We start from the raw sequence: 18,267 nt of genomic DNA, 5'->3' as shown, positions 1-18,267 counted from the left end.
ACTAATGAAAAATACCCTGCTAATTAAAAGGAGCCGTGAGTCGCATTTCCTTTTGTGCCAAGGAAGCCCTTCCAACCACCCCATTTCCTGCCTGGGAAAATTACTTCAAAAGGAAATTGCGCTCCATCTCTCTTGTCCTACAAAATAATTCATGTGTGTCAGCCATTGCCCCTTGTCCTCGGGGGTTTCTTTGTTGGGAAGACCAACACCAACTGGTTATGGGAAGGCCTTGGTTGTGATCGTTGGATCTGTTGTGGTTTGCAGTTGCCATGCTCCTGGGCACATGGCTGTGTAGCGCATTGCTGTACATTTGTCTGCAGGAACATTAGTTACGTTCAATGCTGTTAAAAGAAATCTGTTGTTACGCTGTCCCCAAGAATTAATTTCTGTGTTTATTCTCCTGCAGAGACACCATCTTTGATTCATCCACTGGAAGACCATGTAGTGTCTGTAGGTGAGACTGTGGCTCTTCAGTGCAAAGCCACAGGGAGTCCACCTCCCCGCATTACCTGGCTGAAAGGTGATCAGCCCCTGATCGTGACAGAAAGGCATCACTTCACCTCTGGCAACCAGCTGCTGATTGTTAGGAACGTTGTCTTGGAGGATGCTGGGAAATACACCTGTGAAATGTCCAACACCCTGGGGACAGAGCGCGCCCACAGCCATGTGAGCATTTTACAGTCTCTCGGCTGTAGGAAGGACCGTACCACTGTGGGGATCATCACCATTGCTGTGGTGTGTAGCATCGTGCTGACTTCTCTGGTCTGGGTCTGCATCATCTACCAAACCAGGAAGAAGAGCGAAGAATACAGCGTCACCAACACAGGTAGCTCTAGTCTCCTGCCAAGGCTTTCTCTAGCTTTTTGTGCTGTCAGGTTTCCCACTGAGGCTGAATCGGCACACCAGGTAGCCACACAGTCACACTGGAAAAGCAGTTGGCTTATCTCAGTGGTTCTCTTGGCTCACAAAGCTGGAACCAGCTTTCAGTTGCATGTTCAGAGCTGCGTTTCTCCCCTTGGCTGGCTCTTCAGAAAGGTCTTTTCCACTTGGCAGTAGTTTCCCCCATTGCTTAGCTACTTTGATTTTCCATGACCATAAATGATAACTCTTGAGAGAGGCTGGATTATGTCCACAACGCTGGGAACCTGTCTTACTTCTTGGGAGTCTGTACTTTCAAAGACGTTGTATTCAAAACATAGGAAAATGAGACTTTGAAGCTGGAATCCCTTTTTCCATGTTGCCCGTAAGAGCTGTTGTAGCTCTGCTGATGAGGGGCATGCCTCACTTTTTAGGGGAAGAAGCAGTGTTTACTGCTTCCTGCTGATCTTCAAAGGGGATAATTTGGTGCTGAAATAAGTGTTGCAGTGAGAATAAACTCTTTGGCCCTCAACGTTATACATCCTCAGAACAGAAGTGTGGAAGAACCAGCCTAAGGCTTGCCGCCCTGCTGGGATTTGCAGCCTTCCTATATTACCCTTAGCTTTAGATACAGTACAGCATAGGATTTTAAAGACATGGGCTAGGCAGGAAGTCTTGGATACCATATGACCGGTGTGATGTCTGTGTGGGGTTTCTCTCCCCCTTTTTTCCAGTCCTGAAAACCTAGGTCTTCATGCCTAGCATAATGGAGTTTGTGTGACGGGAGAAACTGAAATTGCCTGATACGAAATGGAGAAAGCCAAGGATAGCTAAGGGGCTTAGGCTTACTTGCCTGCTTAAGTGAATTGAAGACCCAGATTCCCAGAAGTCTTTTACTCATGACTTTGGGAGACAGAGGACTTGAGGCAAATGAGGTTCTCTGAATTGCAGGGGAAAAGGAAGGATTTACTTGTTCTGAAGAGACAGTTCCAGCTCCACCTACCTTGTACTGACCATGCCAAATGCAAACACCCAAAACGGCTTTATCAGTGCTGTATCTCACAGCTTTAAGCTTTGAAAAATCAGGAGTGAGGCTTCTGAGGAGAATGGAGTATTTAGGCAGTTCAGTTTCCATTGCATCTACAGAAAATACCAGTTATAGGTCTGGTCCCAAATCCCTTTTGAAAATGTGGTTTTACATGCCTTTGAAAACAGAAGCCTTTATATTCTACTAGGAACTGACATTTCTCTGCTCCCATTGCTCTAGATGAGACGATTGTGCCTCCTGACGTGCCAAGCTACTTGTCTTCGCAAGGGACTCTTTCGGACCGGCAGGAAACGGTCATCCGAGTAGATAACCAACAGCCTAACGGGCACATAGACAGCAACGGTGAGAACCGGTTTAATTATTTTTTCTGTAATGCTGTATCTGAGCTTGATTTGAGGAGGTAGAAATCACTGCAAAGTACTTCTGTGCTTGTTGTGAGTTATCTGAAAGATCCGCATAATGTAATTCTCTAGCTACTGCATTTATGCAGAACAAGGATCTGTCTTGCACTTCACGAAGCTATCCTCTCCCAGTGATAACTGCGTTCGTACAAGCAGACTGCTTCAGAAACTGCTCAGTGAGGCCCTAAGGACTAGTTTTTTGCTAATTTTGGATTAGTTCTTTGGCACCGGAGTTGCCCATAGTTAAGCTCTACTAGAAAATACATTAGCATTGCCTGTCCCTGCCTTCAGGCTTAGAAATTAAATGCTGGGATTTTGTAGTATTTAAACACAGCACATCAGGAAGGTCAAGTTAAGTGTTCTGAACTAAGATTCTCCTGAGATTGTACAGCTTTTATTCTGTTAAACATTAGCTTAAAATTATCTATTATCTCCATTGCTATTTTTTCTCCCTTTCGCAGCTTTTATGGTAGAAATAAGACTAAGAAGTCATTTAACTGAGAGCAGATGGTTGTAATCTTTAGCCAGATGGTTTGTTTGTTACAGGTATGTGTCAGACTGATGCTGGAAGGTGTCCAGATGTTGAAGCTCCCACTGTAGGTTGTAGACAGCCAAAGCTGTGTATCGGCTATAATAAAGACACTTGGAAAACTGAAGACATGGCTGATGGAATGCTTGTTCCAGATAAGACAGGTACAAAACCCATTAATCTGGAAAGGTATTTCGTGTTTGTACAGATCAGAAAGCCCTCCAAGTCAGACAGCATGAAGACAAGAAATTGTTACCTTCAGAAAAAAAAAAAAAAAAAAAAAAAGCCCAGAATGCTTCTCAGGTGTGAGTGCAGTAAATTTACTTTCTCCTGCTTGCTTTCATCCTCTATCGAGCTTGGATAGTTTGAGTTCAGGGAACCATCAGGCACACTAAAGCTCACAATAGCCATTGCTTGCAGCTGGCTGATGGGTATTTTGATTTGAGCTACTCCTAAAATGTGAGAGCACTTTCAAACTGAAAGTGTTAAATTTTTCATGCGCTTTAAAGGGGCTGTCTTCTTTGAAGCTCAGGGTTTTTTTTTTAATTTTCAAAATTTAAAGGTTGTTTTGGGCACTACACCTGCCTCTGCTCTTTGCCAGTTTCTCGGGTGTTACACTCGTACTTTTCTATTTTTAGAACGTGTTTCCTGTTCTCATGCTGTATTGTAACATCCACAGAAAAACAGCCAGTGAAACAAATTTACTCTCCAGGAGAAACTGTAAGCTTTATAATGGAAAGTTGTTGAGTGCACTAAGGAAATTAGCTTTCAACATTTAGAAACTCCTTCCTGCTTGCTGCTTTGAATTCTGCTCATCTGTTATTACCGCTAACAGTAATAACATGTCTTTGAGATAACAATACGAGTTGACAGTGATCCCTGCAAAGCAGCAGCACGAAAATAAGAAAGGTAATCTGGTATTTTAAAGCAGGTACAGGAAAGTTCCAGACTTTCTAGCCAGGGTAGAAACAGAAAGTGGAAAAGGAAATAAATGCGCAGTTTATTTAAAAAAAAGTCACAATTTCTTTGGAGTAAAAAGAAAAAAACCCTACTGCAGGTCTTAATTGGAACTACCTTTAGTGAAGAACGCTGAAGAACGCAGGTATGTCCTAGCCCTGCGCAAAACCGAGAAATGTCCGTATTCTTTAGCGCGAGAGGTTCCCGCACTGCCGAGGGGCAGATGAACTAAACAGCTGCCTTTTCCTTCCCAAGTTGTGTGCTTCGGTGCTGACAACTTCCAGCTGGATAATCTTCGTTTGTTGCTGTTTTCTCTTCCTCCCTTACAGGCTACGGCCTGCCAGTGGTGTGCGCGGACTGCAGCGGCAGCACGGACAGCATGAACGTCCACATTTACCCCAAGGAGTCGGAGTACTACTCTGAGAGCCTTAAGACTATGGATAATACCTACCCAAACGCACTGAGCAGCAAGGAACGGAACAGGAAGAGGGGTGCAGGCACCAGCCTTCTTCATCCTCAGCCGTGCAACGGGATTGCCGGCAGCAAGAGGATGGACGCAGACGGGACCCTCTACCCCAGCAACCACGACAGAATAAGACCTGGGAGCACGACCAGCCCGCTGCTTGCAGACAAACATGGTACGTGTCTCCTTGGGGACGTCTTTTTCTCCCCAGACGTCACACAATACCACGTGGGTTATATCAGAGCCCTGTTTTCTCCCGTTAGCTTTTTTAACTGGCTCAAGGGCACGAATGATAGTGGCAGGGTTGGTTTTACGGGGAGCGCTGGCAGGCTGGGCGTCAACTAACCACGCTGGTTCTTCGGTTTCCTGCAGGTCCTTCCCAAGCAGTAGCAAAGCCTTCAGAGCTTAACAACCTTAATTTGGTGAGAGCTTCACCGGCAGGAGGGTCATTAAAGCAACTGAACGTGCTTCCTGAAATCCCCCCAACACTACTGGATTTGCAGAGCGAAGCAGAAGTGAAACAAGCTCTCCTGTCCAACGGCTACGCACCCAAGCCGTGCGACTCCGTTCACGAGTTGAAGCCACCGAACAGATCGCTGGACTGAAAGGACGGACTGCCGTGTGCAAATTAACAAACACACTATTATTTTTTTTTTAATTTTTTTTTTTTTGCACAGAGTATATAGGCTACTTACTTCTACCTCAAAACTTGAACTGATGACCTGTCAAAGGCAAACAGCTGAGGTATGAGAAACAAGCTTGTATGGGGAACAAACTCCTGTTCGAGCGTCATCTGTTTGTACATAGTTTAAAACTTCCCTGAGAAGTATGAAGCGTTCAAAAGTTGACTTGCATATGAAGCACATAAATGCAAGGGATTATTGTGTAAAGAGAAAAGTATTTGATACAATTGTACATAAGAGTTTTCATATATAAATATATATAAAAAATATATATATATCTTTTACAGAGGCTATTTTAATCTTTAGTGCATGGAAAACTGAGTGAAATTTTACAATTTTGGCAATATTGTTTTCAGTATCAGGTTGCTGTTAAACTTTGTGAGAGAAATAATTCTGGTGCCTTAAATGCATAAGCAGAACTTTAAAAAGCCAGACTGTTCCAAAGGGATTGTCCTCTTTTTCAATGGAAGTTCCTTTAAATCAAGTATCAATTGGGTTACTTAGCACAAATTTCCTTCCCCTTTGAAATTTATTGCACTTAACACATTTAAACCGAGATCTTCAGCTGTTTCAAATGAAGTTTATAGGAAAAAAACCACGCAGTGAGAAATTACATAGCAACCTGATTTTTTCCTGTTGGTGGAAGAACTTAAATTCCATTACTTTCCAAAACTGCATTAAAATTAGGATTTGAACTGTGACTGTGGGATACGTCAGAGCGGATGGACCACACAAGAGGCACTAAACAATTTGGCAACAGTGCAGAGCCCCAAACCAAACCAGACAAAAAGGCTGTCATGATTAGTGAGCAGACATTACCAAAATAAATAATTCCTGCAGTAAACTGGGGGGTGGTCTCGTGCATCGCACCGTTCAAAAAGCAGCAATGGCGGGCGGCGTTATCTGCCCATGGATGCTCTTGGAGCACTGATCGCCCCCAGAGCTGGTGGCGGACGTTTCCCCTCGCAGGTGGACGCAGCTTTACCTGTGTAAGGTGCAGGTGATGGCATCGGCCTAGGCCCGTTCAGAAGGAAGAACCTGTGCCAGTATAACGCATTTTCACACCCAAAAAAAATACATCTGTTCTGGAGGGGGTTTGAAACCATAGAGCTGTTTTGACAACAAAACTAAAATCACACTCCTAAGCTGACAGCTGGACCGTTATTTCATCTGCGACTTTTAACTTTTTCTCCTGCAACGCAGTATTACGCTTTCTTGTTGAACACCATTCCCCCCTCCGCAGCCAGGCTCTTTGTATGAGAATACCCGCTTAAATGAGTTACTCTGCTTTGCGTAGCCGTTCCAGGCTCTTCAGAAATACACTCGTTTAGAAGGGAAACTCTGTATTTATGGTTGAAAGTACCCTGTTAAATGGAAACGTCCCAAGTATTTTTATGTGGTCTTTTAAGTTCATCCATGAATGGGGGGAAGAAGAAATACCCACGTTGGTCAGACGGATCTTTGTCACTTCTAACTTCACTATGACGCTTTTTATTTATAGAAAGGCTGCTTTCTGTTGGTGTTGGTACCTGTGGATGGAGGACTCCCTTCCAGTTACTTGTAATTTGAGTTCTGCTAACATAAGGTTGCTAACTCTGGTGATGACTACTTTGGGGGAAGGTTTATTGGGGGGTTTTGTTACTTTTATTCCTTAGGAGCAACTCAAATGCCAGTTCCACTGAAGCCGAGTCTGGTGGAAATCCACCTTCGCTAGTGCTGTGGTTGAAAAGAAGCATCAGAAATAAGGGCAGAACCATTTAATTTTTCTGGCCAGATCCATCGCTTCGGGATCTGCCCGAGCGCTGCCGCGGCGGTGGCGTTTCAGGGAGCGGTTCCGTGCTGCCCTGCAGCGGGGCGCGAGGAGCCCCTTCCCTGAATTACAAGCTGGTCCGGGTCAGCCTGACCTTGAGGAGCCACCGCCTCCCGTCCGGGAAGGAGCCCTGGCTGTTGCCCAGCGGCTGATGGCGAGTTCCACTGCCGGCCAGCCAGCGGAACCTGACCTTGGTGAAGCGAGGCATAATTCAGCCAGGTACCTGTCTGTATCAGTTCCCGACTATTGACACGTTTGCACTTTGAGACAGGGGGCTGATTATGTTGCGTGATGTTAGAAAATTATAAACCCGGGCATCGTTTTCCCTTTACTCGAGGGAAAAGCATGCTTCGGAACCGGCTCGCAAGGTGAAAACAGTGGAACCGGGGACGGGGGAGGAAGACGGGAATGATTTCATCGACTCATTTTGCTGGCAGAAATGTCGTCACCATTGCAGATGCAAAGCGTATTTGCCACATTAACAGTTGAAAACCGTGTTTCTGAATAAAGTTAACTGCCTAACGTTATGACTTCCACTAAATATGTGAATTTGCTGCTTCTAAGAGGCAATGTGAAAGAGGAAGTATTACTTTTGTGTACAAAGTTATTTATTTATTAGAAAATTTGGTACAATGTTGTACATTGAAAAACATGTAAGATATTGAAGTGTCTAACAAATGGCATTGAAGTGTCTTTAATAAAGGTTCATTTATAATATCACAGCTGCTTTGTTGAGAGTGAGCTTTTGGGGGTTTCAGTTGAAAACTAAGTACAATTCTAATCCGCTGCTATACTCTTTTCTGTCTTTCTCTGATGAAAATGCAGACTCGCTGCCAAAATATCTGCTCCTGAAATTAGACCCACAACTTTAACACTAGATACTGCAGATCGGATCAGCAGGAGACTCTGGCAGCCTGACTTGTGGATGGGGCGGAATTTGGGGGCTGTATTGAAAGATACAGTGAAGAACTCATAAGAAACACGTTTCTAATATATCAACTTGCTTAAGTATCTGGCAAGTACCCTTATCTTGGCACTGAAAACGGAACAGATGGGGGGTTGTGCGTGTGTGCGTAACTATGTAAGGAAAATGGGGCCAGGGTAGCACCGGCCTCAGCTGCCATCGTGAGCACCTCTGGCTTTCTCACACCGAACCCCACCCTGTATGGGAATTCCAGAGGCAGCTTTGGAGATAAGCAAGAATTCTTGCTTTAAAAAAAAAATCTCAGTTCAGTTTCTGTATATTTTAAAAAAAAAAACCCACACCACATTAAAAAAGTATTTCATCCTCAAAATTATAACCTTGGGTATAAAGCAGATTTTCTGAGACTACTTTAAGTCCCTTAACACATGTAGGAGTTAAAATATTTTAAAATGGTAAAGAAAGAGCCTTTAAGAGGTTGGTCCCTGGTCTGAGATTCAAGTTTTGTTATTTCACATTATCCCAGTAATGGAATAAAATGAATTTTTCACATTTTGGTGAACTTGACATAAAAATGTCACTAAAACTCAAGGCAAACAGGCAGTGGGGGGGAAAAACAAACACAGTTTTAGGTCTTTTCCCCTGTAGTCCCATAACTAAAAGTGTCACTTTTCAGCAGGCTCAGATGAACCGGTGTGTGCAGAACAGCCCCCGTCCTTCTGTGGCAGTCGGGGTGCGGAGCCGGGCCATCAGCACAAGGGAAGGGGAAGGAAGCACTGGGGGGGGGTGAGGGGGGGGTGGGTGTCCTGTCTCCTCCCCATTTTTAACTAAAAGCAGTGATGACAAAAACTGATTATGCAAACATTAAGTAAAAACAGCAAAAAATCCAGCATTTGGACCCAAATATTATGAGGCATGATTATTTTCAGCTCAAGTCATTAAACTCACCAACTGCAGTGCTAACCCTCTCATTGTGTTTAAAGAGCTTTAATAGAAAATATAAGTTAGCTTTTAAGACAGAGTAATAAATCCCCCCCCACCCCCAAGCCCCTGAAATCGGTTCTGCCATATATAAACTTCAGGAAAAAGACAACCTTAGAAGTGGCAGGAAGCACTGCTGCACTGTGCCGTGGAAACTGGTAGAATTAACCAGCCAATATGGGACTTGGCTGAAATTCCCCATTTTAATTGACAATTATTTTTTAAGAATTATGTCTTTTGTTCCGTATGTTTTAGTACTTTGCCAATTATTTCCTAAGTTTTGGCCTAAAAAAAAAAAAAATCTTATACCTCCATCATGGGACGACAGCGTACTGAAGCACCCAGCCTTAGTAAGCCTGGCCCATGGCTGCGCCCGAGCGCTTTGGCTGGGCAGGGGCTCAGGCTTTGCACGAGCCCCTGGCTTCTGGCACACGCTGACCTGCTTGGGCATTTGCTCGCCCTCGCCCCAGACTCCCTACCCCTGCACGCCGGGCTAACGAGGAGAACACCCTCAAGGGTAAATTAGCACACCCCAGGAGGCACGGCGTCACGGGTACGGCGGCAGGGAACCCGGCCCCGCGCCCGCACAGCCCGAGGAGCGGCTTCGGTGCCTGCCGAAGGCGCTCGCCGCAGCAGCTCGGCTTTGCCATCCCCACGCAAACGCCCTCCACACCTAAACATTTCCAAGCACCACCTAGCCACGTGGCTGGTGTAAACTTGGCCAATCCCCCGCTTCCAGACTCTGGTGATAATTTTGAGTAATTTCAATAGGGCCTTTTCACCGAGCTCAATCCAGCGCCATTTTGACCACTACAGCGTCTCTTTCCTACCATGAGACCAAGAGCAGAGGTTTGCTCTGCCTGTCAGCAGTCCCCTGAGAACCCTCGGGATCCATCCGTACGTTGGCAGGAGAACTTGCATGCTCTCCCTGCCTCGCCTTCCCGGCCTCCCTCCTGCGCTGCGGCATTTCCAACCTCCTGCTCCTTTGGCTGCTGAGGGAGGAAGACCAAGAGAAGGCAGAGCTGCACGCCTTTGCACAAGGCACAGCTGTAAAATAATACAAGCCCGTGCTTTTACTGGAGAAACGTGAGTCTAATTAATAAAGCTGCACTGGCTACCACACAGGAATGCTTGCTGAGCACCTGTAGGTATAAACAGGAATATGAACTTTCACAAATATGGCTCAAATCAAAAACAAATGGATTATTGTCTTTTTTACAAAGAGCTCTCCCAACCTGGAACACTTTCAGTGCTGTTGGAGGGCAGCGGGCTGTAACTCTATCGGCCCCTTCCCCGACCAGAAAAACCCTCCCCGTGTTATGAGGCAGGTGCCACTGAATTCTGAAAACTCGCTTTATTTCAGCCTCCCCGCTCAGGCCGCGATCTGGAGGTTTGCAAAACACTTCCCCCCGCAGGAGTTCTCGCAACGCCTTTCTCAGCCACCGTAATTAGCTGTTTACCCCCCAAAAACATGACTTTCTTTGGCACGACTCTCACGATGACCTCACTCCCTTTCCATGCAGGAAAATTTCATGTTTGGGAAATTGGATTATTGGAGGATTTACTTTTCTTTAACAGCGAAAGCGGCCCTCAGCCTGCTCGACAGCTGCTGCGGCACGGCGAAGGGGCGGCAGGAGGAAGGCTGCGTTCGCGGGCGGACTCCTCCTCCAGCTCGGCGGCTTCTCCAGCTCTTCGGCAGCCACGGGCAGGACCGGCCGGGCCGGGTCAGAGCAGCAGCTGGCGAGTCTTCTCGTATGTCCCCAGGAAGATGAAGCCTCCCAGGCCGATGGCTGTCATCCGTGGGACAACACCTGCGAACAAGCTGAAAGCGAAGGAAAAGGGATTGCAGAGGATGAGTGGAGAGCGGGTGCTGCGCGGCTGGCTGCAGGGCCTTTGGAAAACAAAGCTGAGAAACATTCTCTCTTGCTGGTTTCTTAAATCCCATCCCGCTGCTCACTGAAGGAACCTGTCTGGGCTTCCCTAACAGAGCTCTCCCAAGCCTTGTGATTTTTAACCCCTCTCCACGCTCCTCAGGCGCGGAAGCGAAGGTGCAGGAGGCTACGGGCCACGCTGCAGGAAGAGGAGCCCAGGCGCGTCCCCACGCAGGGCTGCAGGCAGACGGGAAGCGTCCCATCCTCCGCTGCCCCCACCCAGCCTCGGCAGAGGGACCCCCACCTCTGCCGGGAGCTGCCCCGCCGCAGAGCCCTGCTCACCGCAGCGGCTCGTTCCCAGTAACAGCCAAGGGGGGCCAGCGGGGAGGGAGCGGGAATGGCTGCGCGTTCAGCCGCTGCGATTTTTAGGTGCCTGATCCTAATAGTTCTTGGAAGTTAACAGGAAACTCGTGCGAAACCAATTGCTCGACACATCTAAGCTCGTAGTTGGTTTAATAACGTCAGGATAGGCCAGCATATCCTCCCAGAGGATCACAGGCTTCCTTCGTTGCAAGCAAGGATCAAACATTAGGCTCGAATCTGTCTGGCATCCCCCCGCTGATCTATCGCCCGCACGGCGGGAGCCCTTCGCAGCACGCTCTGGCTGAGCTCTGCCGGGACGCTGTCCTCGGCTTTTTCCCCGAACGCTGCTCCGTCCCTGCTAGGAGCGTGGCCACAGCGGGACAAGGTGCAATTCCCGGTGAGACCGGGCTGCGCGGAAGACGCACGCATCCCCAGGGCTGCTCGGGAGCTCTCTGCTCCCTGCCTGCGCCCGGCTACTCACGCTGTGCCGGGGAAACCTCTGGCTGCAGTAACTCTGATTTTCTTCGTAATGAGCTTTGCTAAGGAGCCTGGAGCACGCAGGCAGATGGAAACATTTTATGGCTTTACTAGACAGCAATTGGGTCTATTACCATAATGACAGCTTTAAAACAGAGTAATTTGTACGAGGCATGTATGGACAGAGCGCCGATAGGGTAAATCCGACGGTGCAGCGTCGCTCTCGGAACACGCACCATCCTTCTCCTGCCGAATCAGGCAGCCCTCATTACAGGAGCAGTGGCAGACATTCATTTACAGAACAGCCCACTTGAGACACAGCTATTACACAAACGAGGGCAGATAACCGAGTTACCCAGAAGCTGCATCCCTGGCAACCTCCATTACTAACCATCACTTCCAAGAACCCTGGCCCTGCTCCCCCGGCCCCCCATGGCCTCTCCCACCCACGCTTCCCCCCCGCGCTCACTTCTCCGGGAAGGGAGAACTGAACGGCTCTGGGGCTGCCCCGAATCCGGAGAGCTGAGCCCCGCTGCAGACCTGATCCCAGCTGGTCCCCGCTGGGCCTGCCCTCATCAGCAGATGACATAATTTTTTTTTTTTTTTTTTTTTCTGCTGGCCCCATCAGAAACTCCTCTGGTGGGCACAGGTCTGCTGCCTGTTTGGATTTGCTATCTGCCTGTACAGATTTCACGCGGCACCCTGCCACTCCTGTCTCCCTGCCTGGGTTTTGGCTTTTCCTTAAGCAACTCTCCCAGTTACCGCTCGGATCCAGCAGCAAGGGCTGGGGGGTTCACCCCCACCTTCTCATCACCGGCAGCCGCGATAAATGCTGGCAAAGGCCAAACGCAGGCTTTCGGGTACAGACACATCGCGACCTCCCCAGCCATGCGAGGAACGAGTCACAAATCCGGGAATCACATTGCAATCCCCGGGTGAGGCCTGGCTGCAGGTGTTAACCCCGCACCGTGTGCCCCCCGAACCGTGTGCATGCCCCCGGGGTGCAGCTCTCCATTTCGGGGTTCCCGGCCCAGCAATACACCCAGTCCCACAGTTCCAGCAGCAAAGGTGACATTTTTGGGCCACTACTTGGCAACCCAAAACAAATTCTTTCTCAACAGAGACTGACCAGAACCCCTGAAGTTACCCTTTGGAAAAGGCACTGCAGGGCCTGGACACGGCATAGAGGGGCCAGCGCTGAAAAATGGCCACAAAACCTCCATATTACGCTCCGGACCAAAGAGGTGGTCATGCTGAGAAAAACCACTGCTTTTATCTGACTCCAGCTTTGCACTGTGCTTGCTCCTGCGAGCACCTTGCATTTCGCAAAGCAGCAAGCCCTGGGCGCCGGGGCTGCTTTTGCCACTCGCACTGGCGAGATGTGGCTCCGGAGAGCGGTGCGGTTTGTGCCTGCCCTGCCGTGCCCGCTCCCACCGGGAAGCTCGGCTGAGGAACGGCACACCTGGGGGAAACCGCCAGCTCCGTCCCCATCCACACGCAAGCTGGGACAAGCCATCTCACCAGATTTATCGGTCAAATCACCCTCGTCTTTCTCACCGGCGAGTTGTGAAGTTTCATCCACGGCTTTCGAACGCCACCACCTCCTTGCGTGAAAAGCAGCTGGACAAGATGCAAACCTGCTTTCACGTGAACGGCTCGTCTACGCTGCTGGCAAGAGCAAAGAGGCACGCAGATCTGATCACCCCATCCCTATCCTGCCTCCTGCTGCAGGCCTGGCTCTCCCCGGACAGAAAGGGATGTGGAATTTCTTGGCATGAAGCAGAGGGATTTACTAGGTGCAGACCAGGAAGCTGAGCCCTGCGCTCTGGTTTTAATAAGGTGGCAATAAGCAATGCGTCTTTCTGCCCTCAGAATTCCTCCTCTTCAACTACGAGATTTATTAGAGGAGCCATAAATCATTTCATGTTGCAACTGGCCAAAAAAGCCCGACATTTTTATTGTTTTTGATTAATAGTTTTATAATTGGCAGCAGGCATGGCAGCCTCTGCGTTTATTTTTCCCAAGACTTTCTTCCTTTTCCTTGCAGCTGACGCAGCTTGGCCTCCTTTACATGTTACTTTTTCTCCAGATTGCTTATTGTTTTGATTTCAGTTGAATTGTGTTCCCTTTGGTCCTAGGCCTCGGGTACTATCTTTAGGCAGAGTTTAATTTTGGGTTGTTTAGAAAAGGGCACTGCTGAAACACCCTGAAAAGAACACGAACATACATTTTTATTTTCTGCTGTTGGGTTGGGGAAAAGGGGAGGTTTCCCCAGCCAAATCCAGGCCTCTTCACGCCCTTCAGAGTTCAACTGCCATCAGCAGCGGACGTGGCCTCGCTTCTCCCCGTCCCTTTCAAAACACGCCCTAGAGTCCAGCGAGCCGTGTAGGACCCAAAACTCATCCATGGCCGCATCACCTCATCACCTCAAAGAGCAAACCTGAGACAACCCATCTCCGAGCACTGCCGGGGGGCACAGCTGGACGTCTTCCTGGAATCGGTGTTCAGGAACTTCCTGCAATTTGTTTTGAATTATTTCCCACATGTGTAGAAAGAGGACTGAACTTTTATTAGTTGTGCAAGCAGAGATCAGATGTTAAGAGAAAACTATCTCCCGCAAAGCTGCGATGTGCATGCTGCTTTGAGCAACAGTTTACAAATGTTAAAACATCACCCTGAAAGTATCGGCCACATCAAGCGGCTTAAAAACCCATGAGAAATTACAGTGAAAAGCTCCAAGTAAAGCTTAAAAAACCCTCCATTTCTCTTCCAGGCCAAGGGCAGGTGGGACACAAACCCTACCGAAGGAAGCACACGCTGAACCTCATGGACCAAAGGAGTTATTTAAGCCATATATTCACTACGAGTGGCCTATAACTGGTATGAGTCACGCACTCAAAGAGGACAAGGTAGCGTAAATTAAGCAGGTGTCTGTAAAAATCGATAACAATTCATAAGCTTGTGACACCTCAGAATGTTCTAAAAATGCTAGCAGAGGACTTTTCGTTCACAACACCACTCCAAGGTCAGAAGAGGAATTCTCCATCTCGGGAACGGGTAAAGCAAGGCAGCTAAGAGGCTGGATCGACATCACCCCAGACTTCCCCAACCAGTCAGCAGAAAGCCCAGAACGTGCCTACACCCCGGTCACAGGCGGAAAGCAGCCAGAGAGCTGCTCTGCGGCTGCTCAGACTTACTCTTTGCACTCAAGCCTGTCTCAGAAAACTTACATTTTTACAAGTGCCTCGCTGGAGAAATCCAAGCGGGCGTGTGCCCAAGCCCAGACCTGACAGGAGGCTCAAAGGACAAGTCAGGGAGAACATGGCTCCCTTCCTTCTGCTTCAGCTTGTCCCTGCTGCCGGCACCACGCTGGCATCGCGTGCTCCCATCACGCTTCACAGTAAGAACAGCGAATATAAAGGAACGGAGGAGACCTTGCCCATGCTTTCAAATCAGTAAGAAATTGCCAGGAGGAGGGAAAGACTGTCCATAAGGGACACGTGGCTCCTATGTTGGCCTTCCCTGACGTCTCAGGACGGGCGATTCATGCAGCTCAAGATCCATCTGTGGAACTCACTGCCACAAGACGACGTGCATGCCCAAAGCTTAAACGGATACAAAACACAAATGCGCACATTCACAGAGAAAAGTCCATTAAACAAAGCCACCGTTGCCTCCGAAGCCTGGAGCTACGCTTAGAGATTGTACCATGGATAAATCCCCAAGAATGCCCCATTTCTGTGCTCTTCCCTGGATGTTGCTCGCAGCCAGCGCTAAAGCAAGGACACTAGGATCTCCCTGGAGGGACCTTCTTGTTCCTAGCTACCTGAGAGCTGCTCCCTGGCCACGTGTACAGAATAAAAGCCTTTTCTGTATGACAGGATTTAAATACAAGCAGACCGTCCCGTCCTCTCCCGCCCCCCAACACAGACAGAGAAACAACACATGAAATGGGCTTCTGCAGCATGTCCTTACCCCGCCAGGCCTTGTGTCCTCCAGATGCCACCGAGGGCAGCCAGAACATTCCCGCTAGCGTTGCTGGAACCAGCCTGCACCACAGAAAGAGAGAGATTGGAAACTGTTGGCAGAGGTTTAATTATTTACTGAGCTCCCTGTCCCTGCTTAGTGCTACTTTACAGCAATTACAGACATCCTAATGACTCCTTACCCCAGGCACAGGCAAAAGCTCCTCGTCTCCAGGAGTAAGGCAAAGGGCAGAAAGGGAAACCGAGGCACAGAAGAACAAAACGATCACTCCAAGGTCACAGAGCTGGTTAGTTCAGAACTGGGTATCCAGTCCTTTCTGCACTACACTCAGCTCTACATCCAGCAGCTGGTACTGGAGTGAAAATTTAATGAAAACACACTCTCAAAGCACCAACAAGCAACTTTGCTACTCACTGCAAGAGGATTTACTTGAGATTTACTTAAAAAAAACACGAGTAGCGTATTGCATGTGAAAACAGCCTTGAGAGCAAAACAGAGGACAAACAGCAGGACTACAGACAATTAAATTATATGTATGATCTAGTTAGTGAGAGATGACTAATATGAAGATGCTGTCTGAATGGTCTCAGAACATCCCAAAGCACCCTCATTCCCTTACCAACGCTGACCTGGCTGCTCAGCGCAGCAGCAGACAGCAATGAAACCCAGTTCTTATGCTTTTATCACCCACACTATCCAAAAGCAAAGAAGCTGCAGCAGGTACTACACCCAGCAATGAGATACACACAGCATAGCAGCATGGTGAGGGCAGACGTGCGTGACTCGGCTGGGGAGGTACATGTCATCGACAAGAAACCTCCCCGGACTGAGGAATAGGGTAAAAGCCATCCACAGAAGCTCCAGGAGGCCTGACCTTTGCCAGCACAACAGCTCTTTTCAGGGCAGGGAAAGGCCGAGGGCTTTCAGTATGTGGCTGCTTATCTCTCCTCTGGGGTCAGTGAGATGATGACAGGAAGACTAGACTTACTAGCAATTTAACTACTTACTAAACTTACTGATCTTATAAGCAATCTTCCTTCTGTCCTGGTTGGCAGATGTAAGCCATCATGATCTCTGTGCCTTAAAATTTTAGGACAGAAAATCCAGTGCCAAGCGCTCCTCAGAAAAGACATGCACGCACACTCAAGCCCAATCATTATCAAAAAAACAGAGGGATAAATCCCTAATGGGAAGTTTAACTTTGGGCATCTGACTCTGTGAGGATTTTCTCCTAAAGACACTGCATGAGGCTGTGGAAGTCTAGCACAAGCGCAGGCCCTTCTCAGCCCCTTTGGGAAAGGACCAGAAGAGCAATACAAGGAAAGGAACACAACAATTTCATTAGGTCTGCAGTACCTGTTCATATCTAACCCTGCCTTGGAGGCCAAGAGCAGAAATCATTATTAAGATGTGCTGGATTTCATTCTGTAATGACCATACAGAAACTCTGGAACTACCCAAGCCATTCACCTGCATGTCTGCTGGCCTCCTTCGCTCTTACCTTTGCCAACATAATTCTCGTCTTTGCTACATCGAGAGGTGTGGTGACTGCAGCTGCAAATCCACCTGAGCAAATTAAAATACCAAACACAAGTGAGACATTGTTGGTTGAATATGAATGCCACACTGCCTATAATTCCCATGGCTGTGGTCAACACTGCTCCATTATTACTGCCTACAGCACATTTCCTTGTGTCAGAGTCCAGATACGTTTGTGAAGGTCTGTACACAGAGTGTTTTATTCCTGTGTGTTGACTTAAGGAAAACAGCTCTATGCTAGTTAGTTAACTGTAAATCCAAACATCCCCATTGAGATTACTGTCCTTTTCTTTTGGACTCCCTACATATATGAACATATGAAGGTCGTAAGGATAATGGATTCCACTTCTGACACCTATGGACAAGTCTGAAAGGAAGAACCTGCTTAACTCATTTGCAGAGATTGGAAATTAAGCTTGTCACACTGTGCTCTGCCTTGAGAATTAAAGTCTGACCATTCAAATGCTAGAAAGATAGAAAGAGAGGGAAGATGCTCTGTATCTCAAACACATGTGCTTCAGGGGCAAAGCTATCCACAAGATACAGACAGACTGGAACTGGACTTCAACTATTAGATCAACCTGGGACTCTGTTTCAAGGAAAAATCCCAGTGTTTGGGATGGAGCTCACCTCCAGTGAATGAAATCAGCTCCACTTTGGATAACAACAATGTGAAGCTGCCCAAGGGTCTTTGGAAATTGTCAGAAGTCTGCTGCCACAAGTGCCATCTTCCCCTCAGGGGCATTTTTATTCTCTCTAATCACTCCCAAATGTCACCCTTGGAGCTCATTACTTTCACTTGGAGCAGCCAGCTCAGCTGTGGCTTTCCTCGTGAAAGCCAGAAATCTTCAGCTTATCCATCTGCATGTCTCACCCACAAACGTGTGCGTGTCTGTCTCCATATTTTAACCCTGTGGCTACAGCTTGGCCTCTTGTGCTATCTAGGGACCAGCTTTGCTGCTTTTTCTCCCAGGATCTTATTCCCTTTGCCTTATTTCCCCATCCTAAAATTAACTTTAATCTCTCTCTCCCTCCTCTATTTGCAGTATTTCAAGCAAGTAATTCATGCTGAGGAAGAGCCAAAGTGAAGGAAACTTAAAATGCAGGAGCAGCCCAGCAGTAAGTGAAGAAAGAAGGGGGAAGAAGGCAGGGGGAAGAAAAGAGAGAGACTTGTTCTGAATCTTTCTTCTTCCTCCTTTTTTTTTTTCCTCTGGAGTTTGTAGAAATCCTGTATCTACTACAGCAGGGAACAAAGTGACTCCAAAGACTGAAGCCTACACAGTACTAGCCAGGGAATAAGCTAAAAATAATCTATTTTCTGTGCCAAGTTTTATGGAATGTAGAAAAATTGATCTCTCTCTTCTTGGGATGGGAGAGG

General features: G+C 47.8%; 2 protein-coding genes across 2 annotated transcripts in view; one reads left to right on the top strand and one right to left on the bottom strand.

Moving 5' to 3' along the window:
* The window catches only part of LRIG1 (leucine rich repeats and immunoglobulin like domains 1), a 92,420-nt gene extending 87,559 nt beyond the window's left edge, over window positions 1-4,861 (top strand). Inside the window, 5 exon segments of the mRNA XM_075713566.1 lie at window positions 407-826; window positions 2,126-2,248; window positions 2,836-3,000; window positions 4,123-4,431; window positions 4,629-4,861. Of these exon segments, the coding sequence (XP_075569681.1) occupies window positions 407-826; window positions 2,126-2,248; window positions 2,836-3,000; window positions 4,123-4,431; window positions 4,629-4,861 (1,250 nt within the window).
* Window positions 4,862-10,377: 5,516 nt separating this feature from the next.
* SLC25A26 (solute carrier family 25 member 26) overlaps window positions 10,378-18,267 on the bottom strand; it is a 90,627-nt gene continuing 82,737 nt past the window's right edge. The window contains exons 8-10 of the mRNA XM_075713567.1: window positions 16,852-16,916; window positions 15,339-15,412; window positions 10,378-10,474 (exon numbers count right to left, since the gene is read on the bottom strand). Coding sequence (XP_075569682.1) covers window positions 10,378-10,474; window positions 15,339-15,412; window positions 16,852-16,916 — 236 coding nt within the window. The remainder of the gene's footprint in view (window positions 10,475-15,338; window positions 15,413-16,851; window positions 16,917-18,267) is intronic.

Source organism: Pelecanus crispus, chromosome 7 (assembly GCF_030463565.1).
Source record: "Pelecanus crispus isolate bPelCri1 chromosome 7, bPelCri1.pri, whole genome shotgun sequence".
In the NCBI taxonomy this organism is placed as follows: domain Eukaryota; kingdom Metazoa; phylum Chordata; class Aves; order Pelecaniformes; family Pelecanidae; genus Pelecanus; species Pelecanus crispus.
This window is presented reverse-complemented; position numbering and strand designations above follow the sequence as displayed.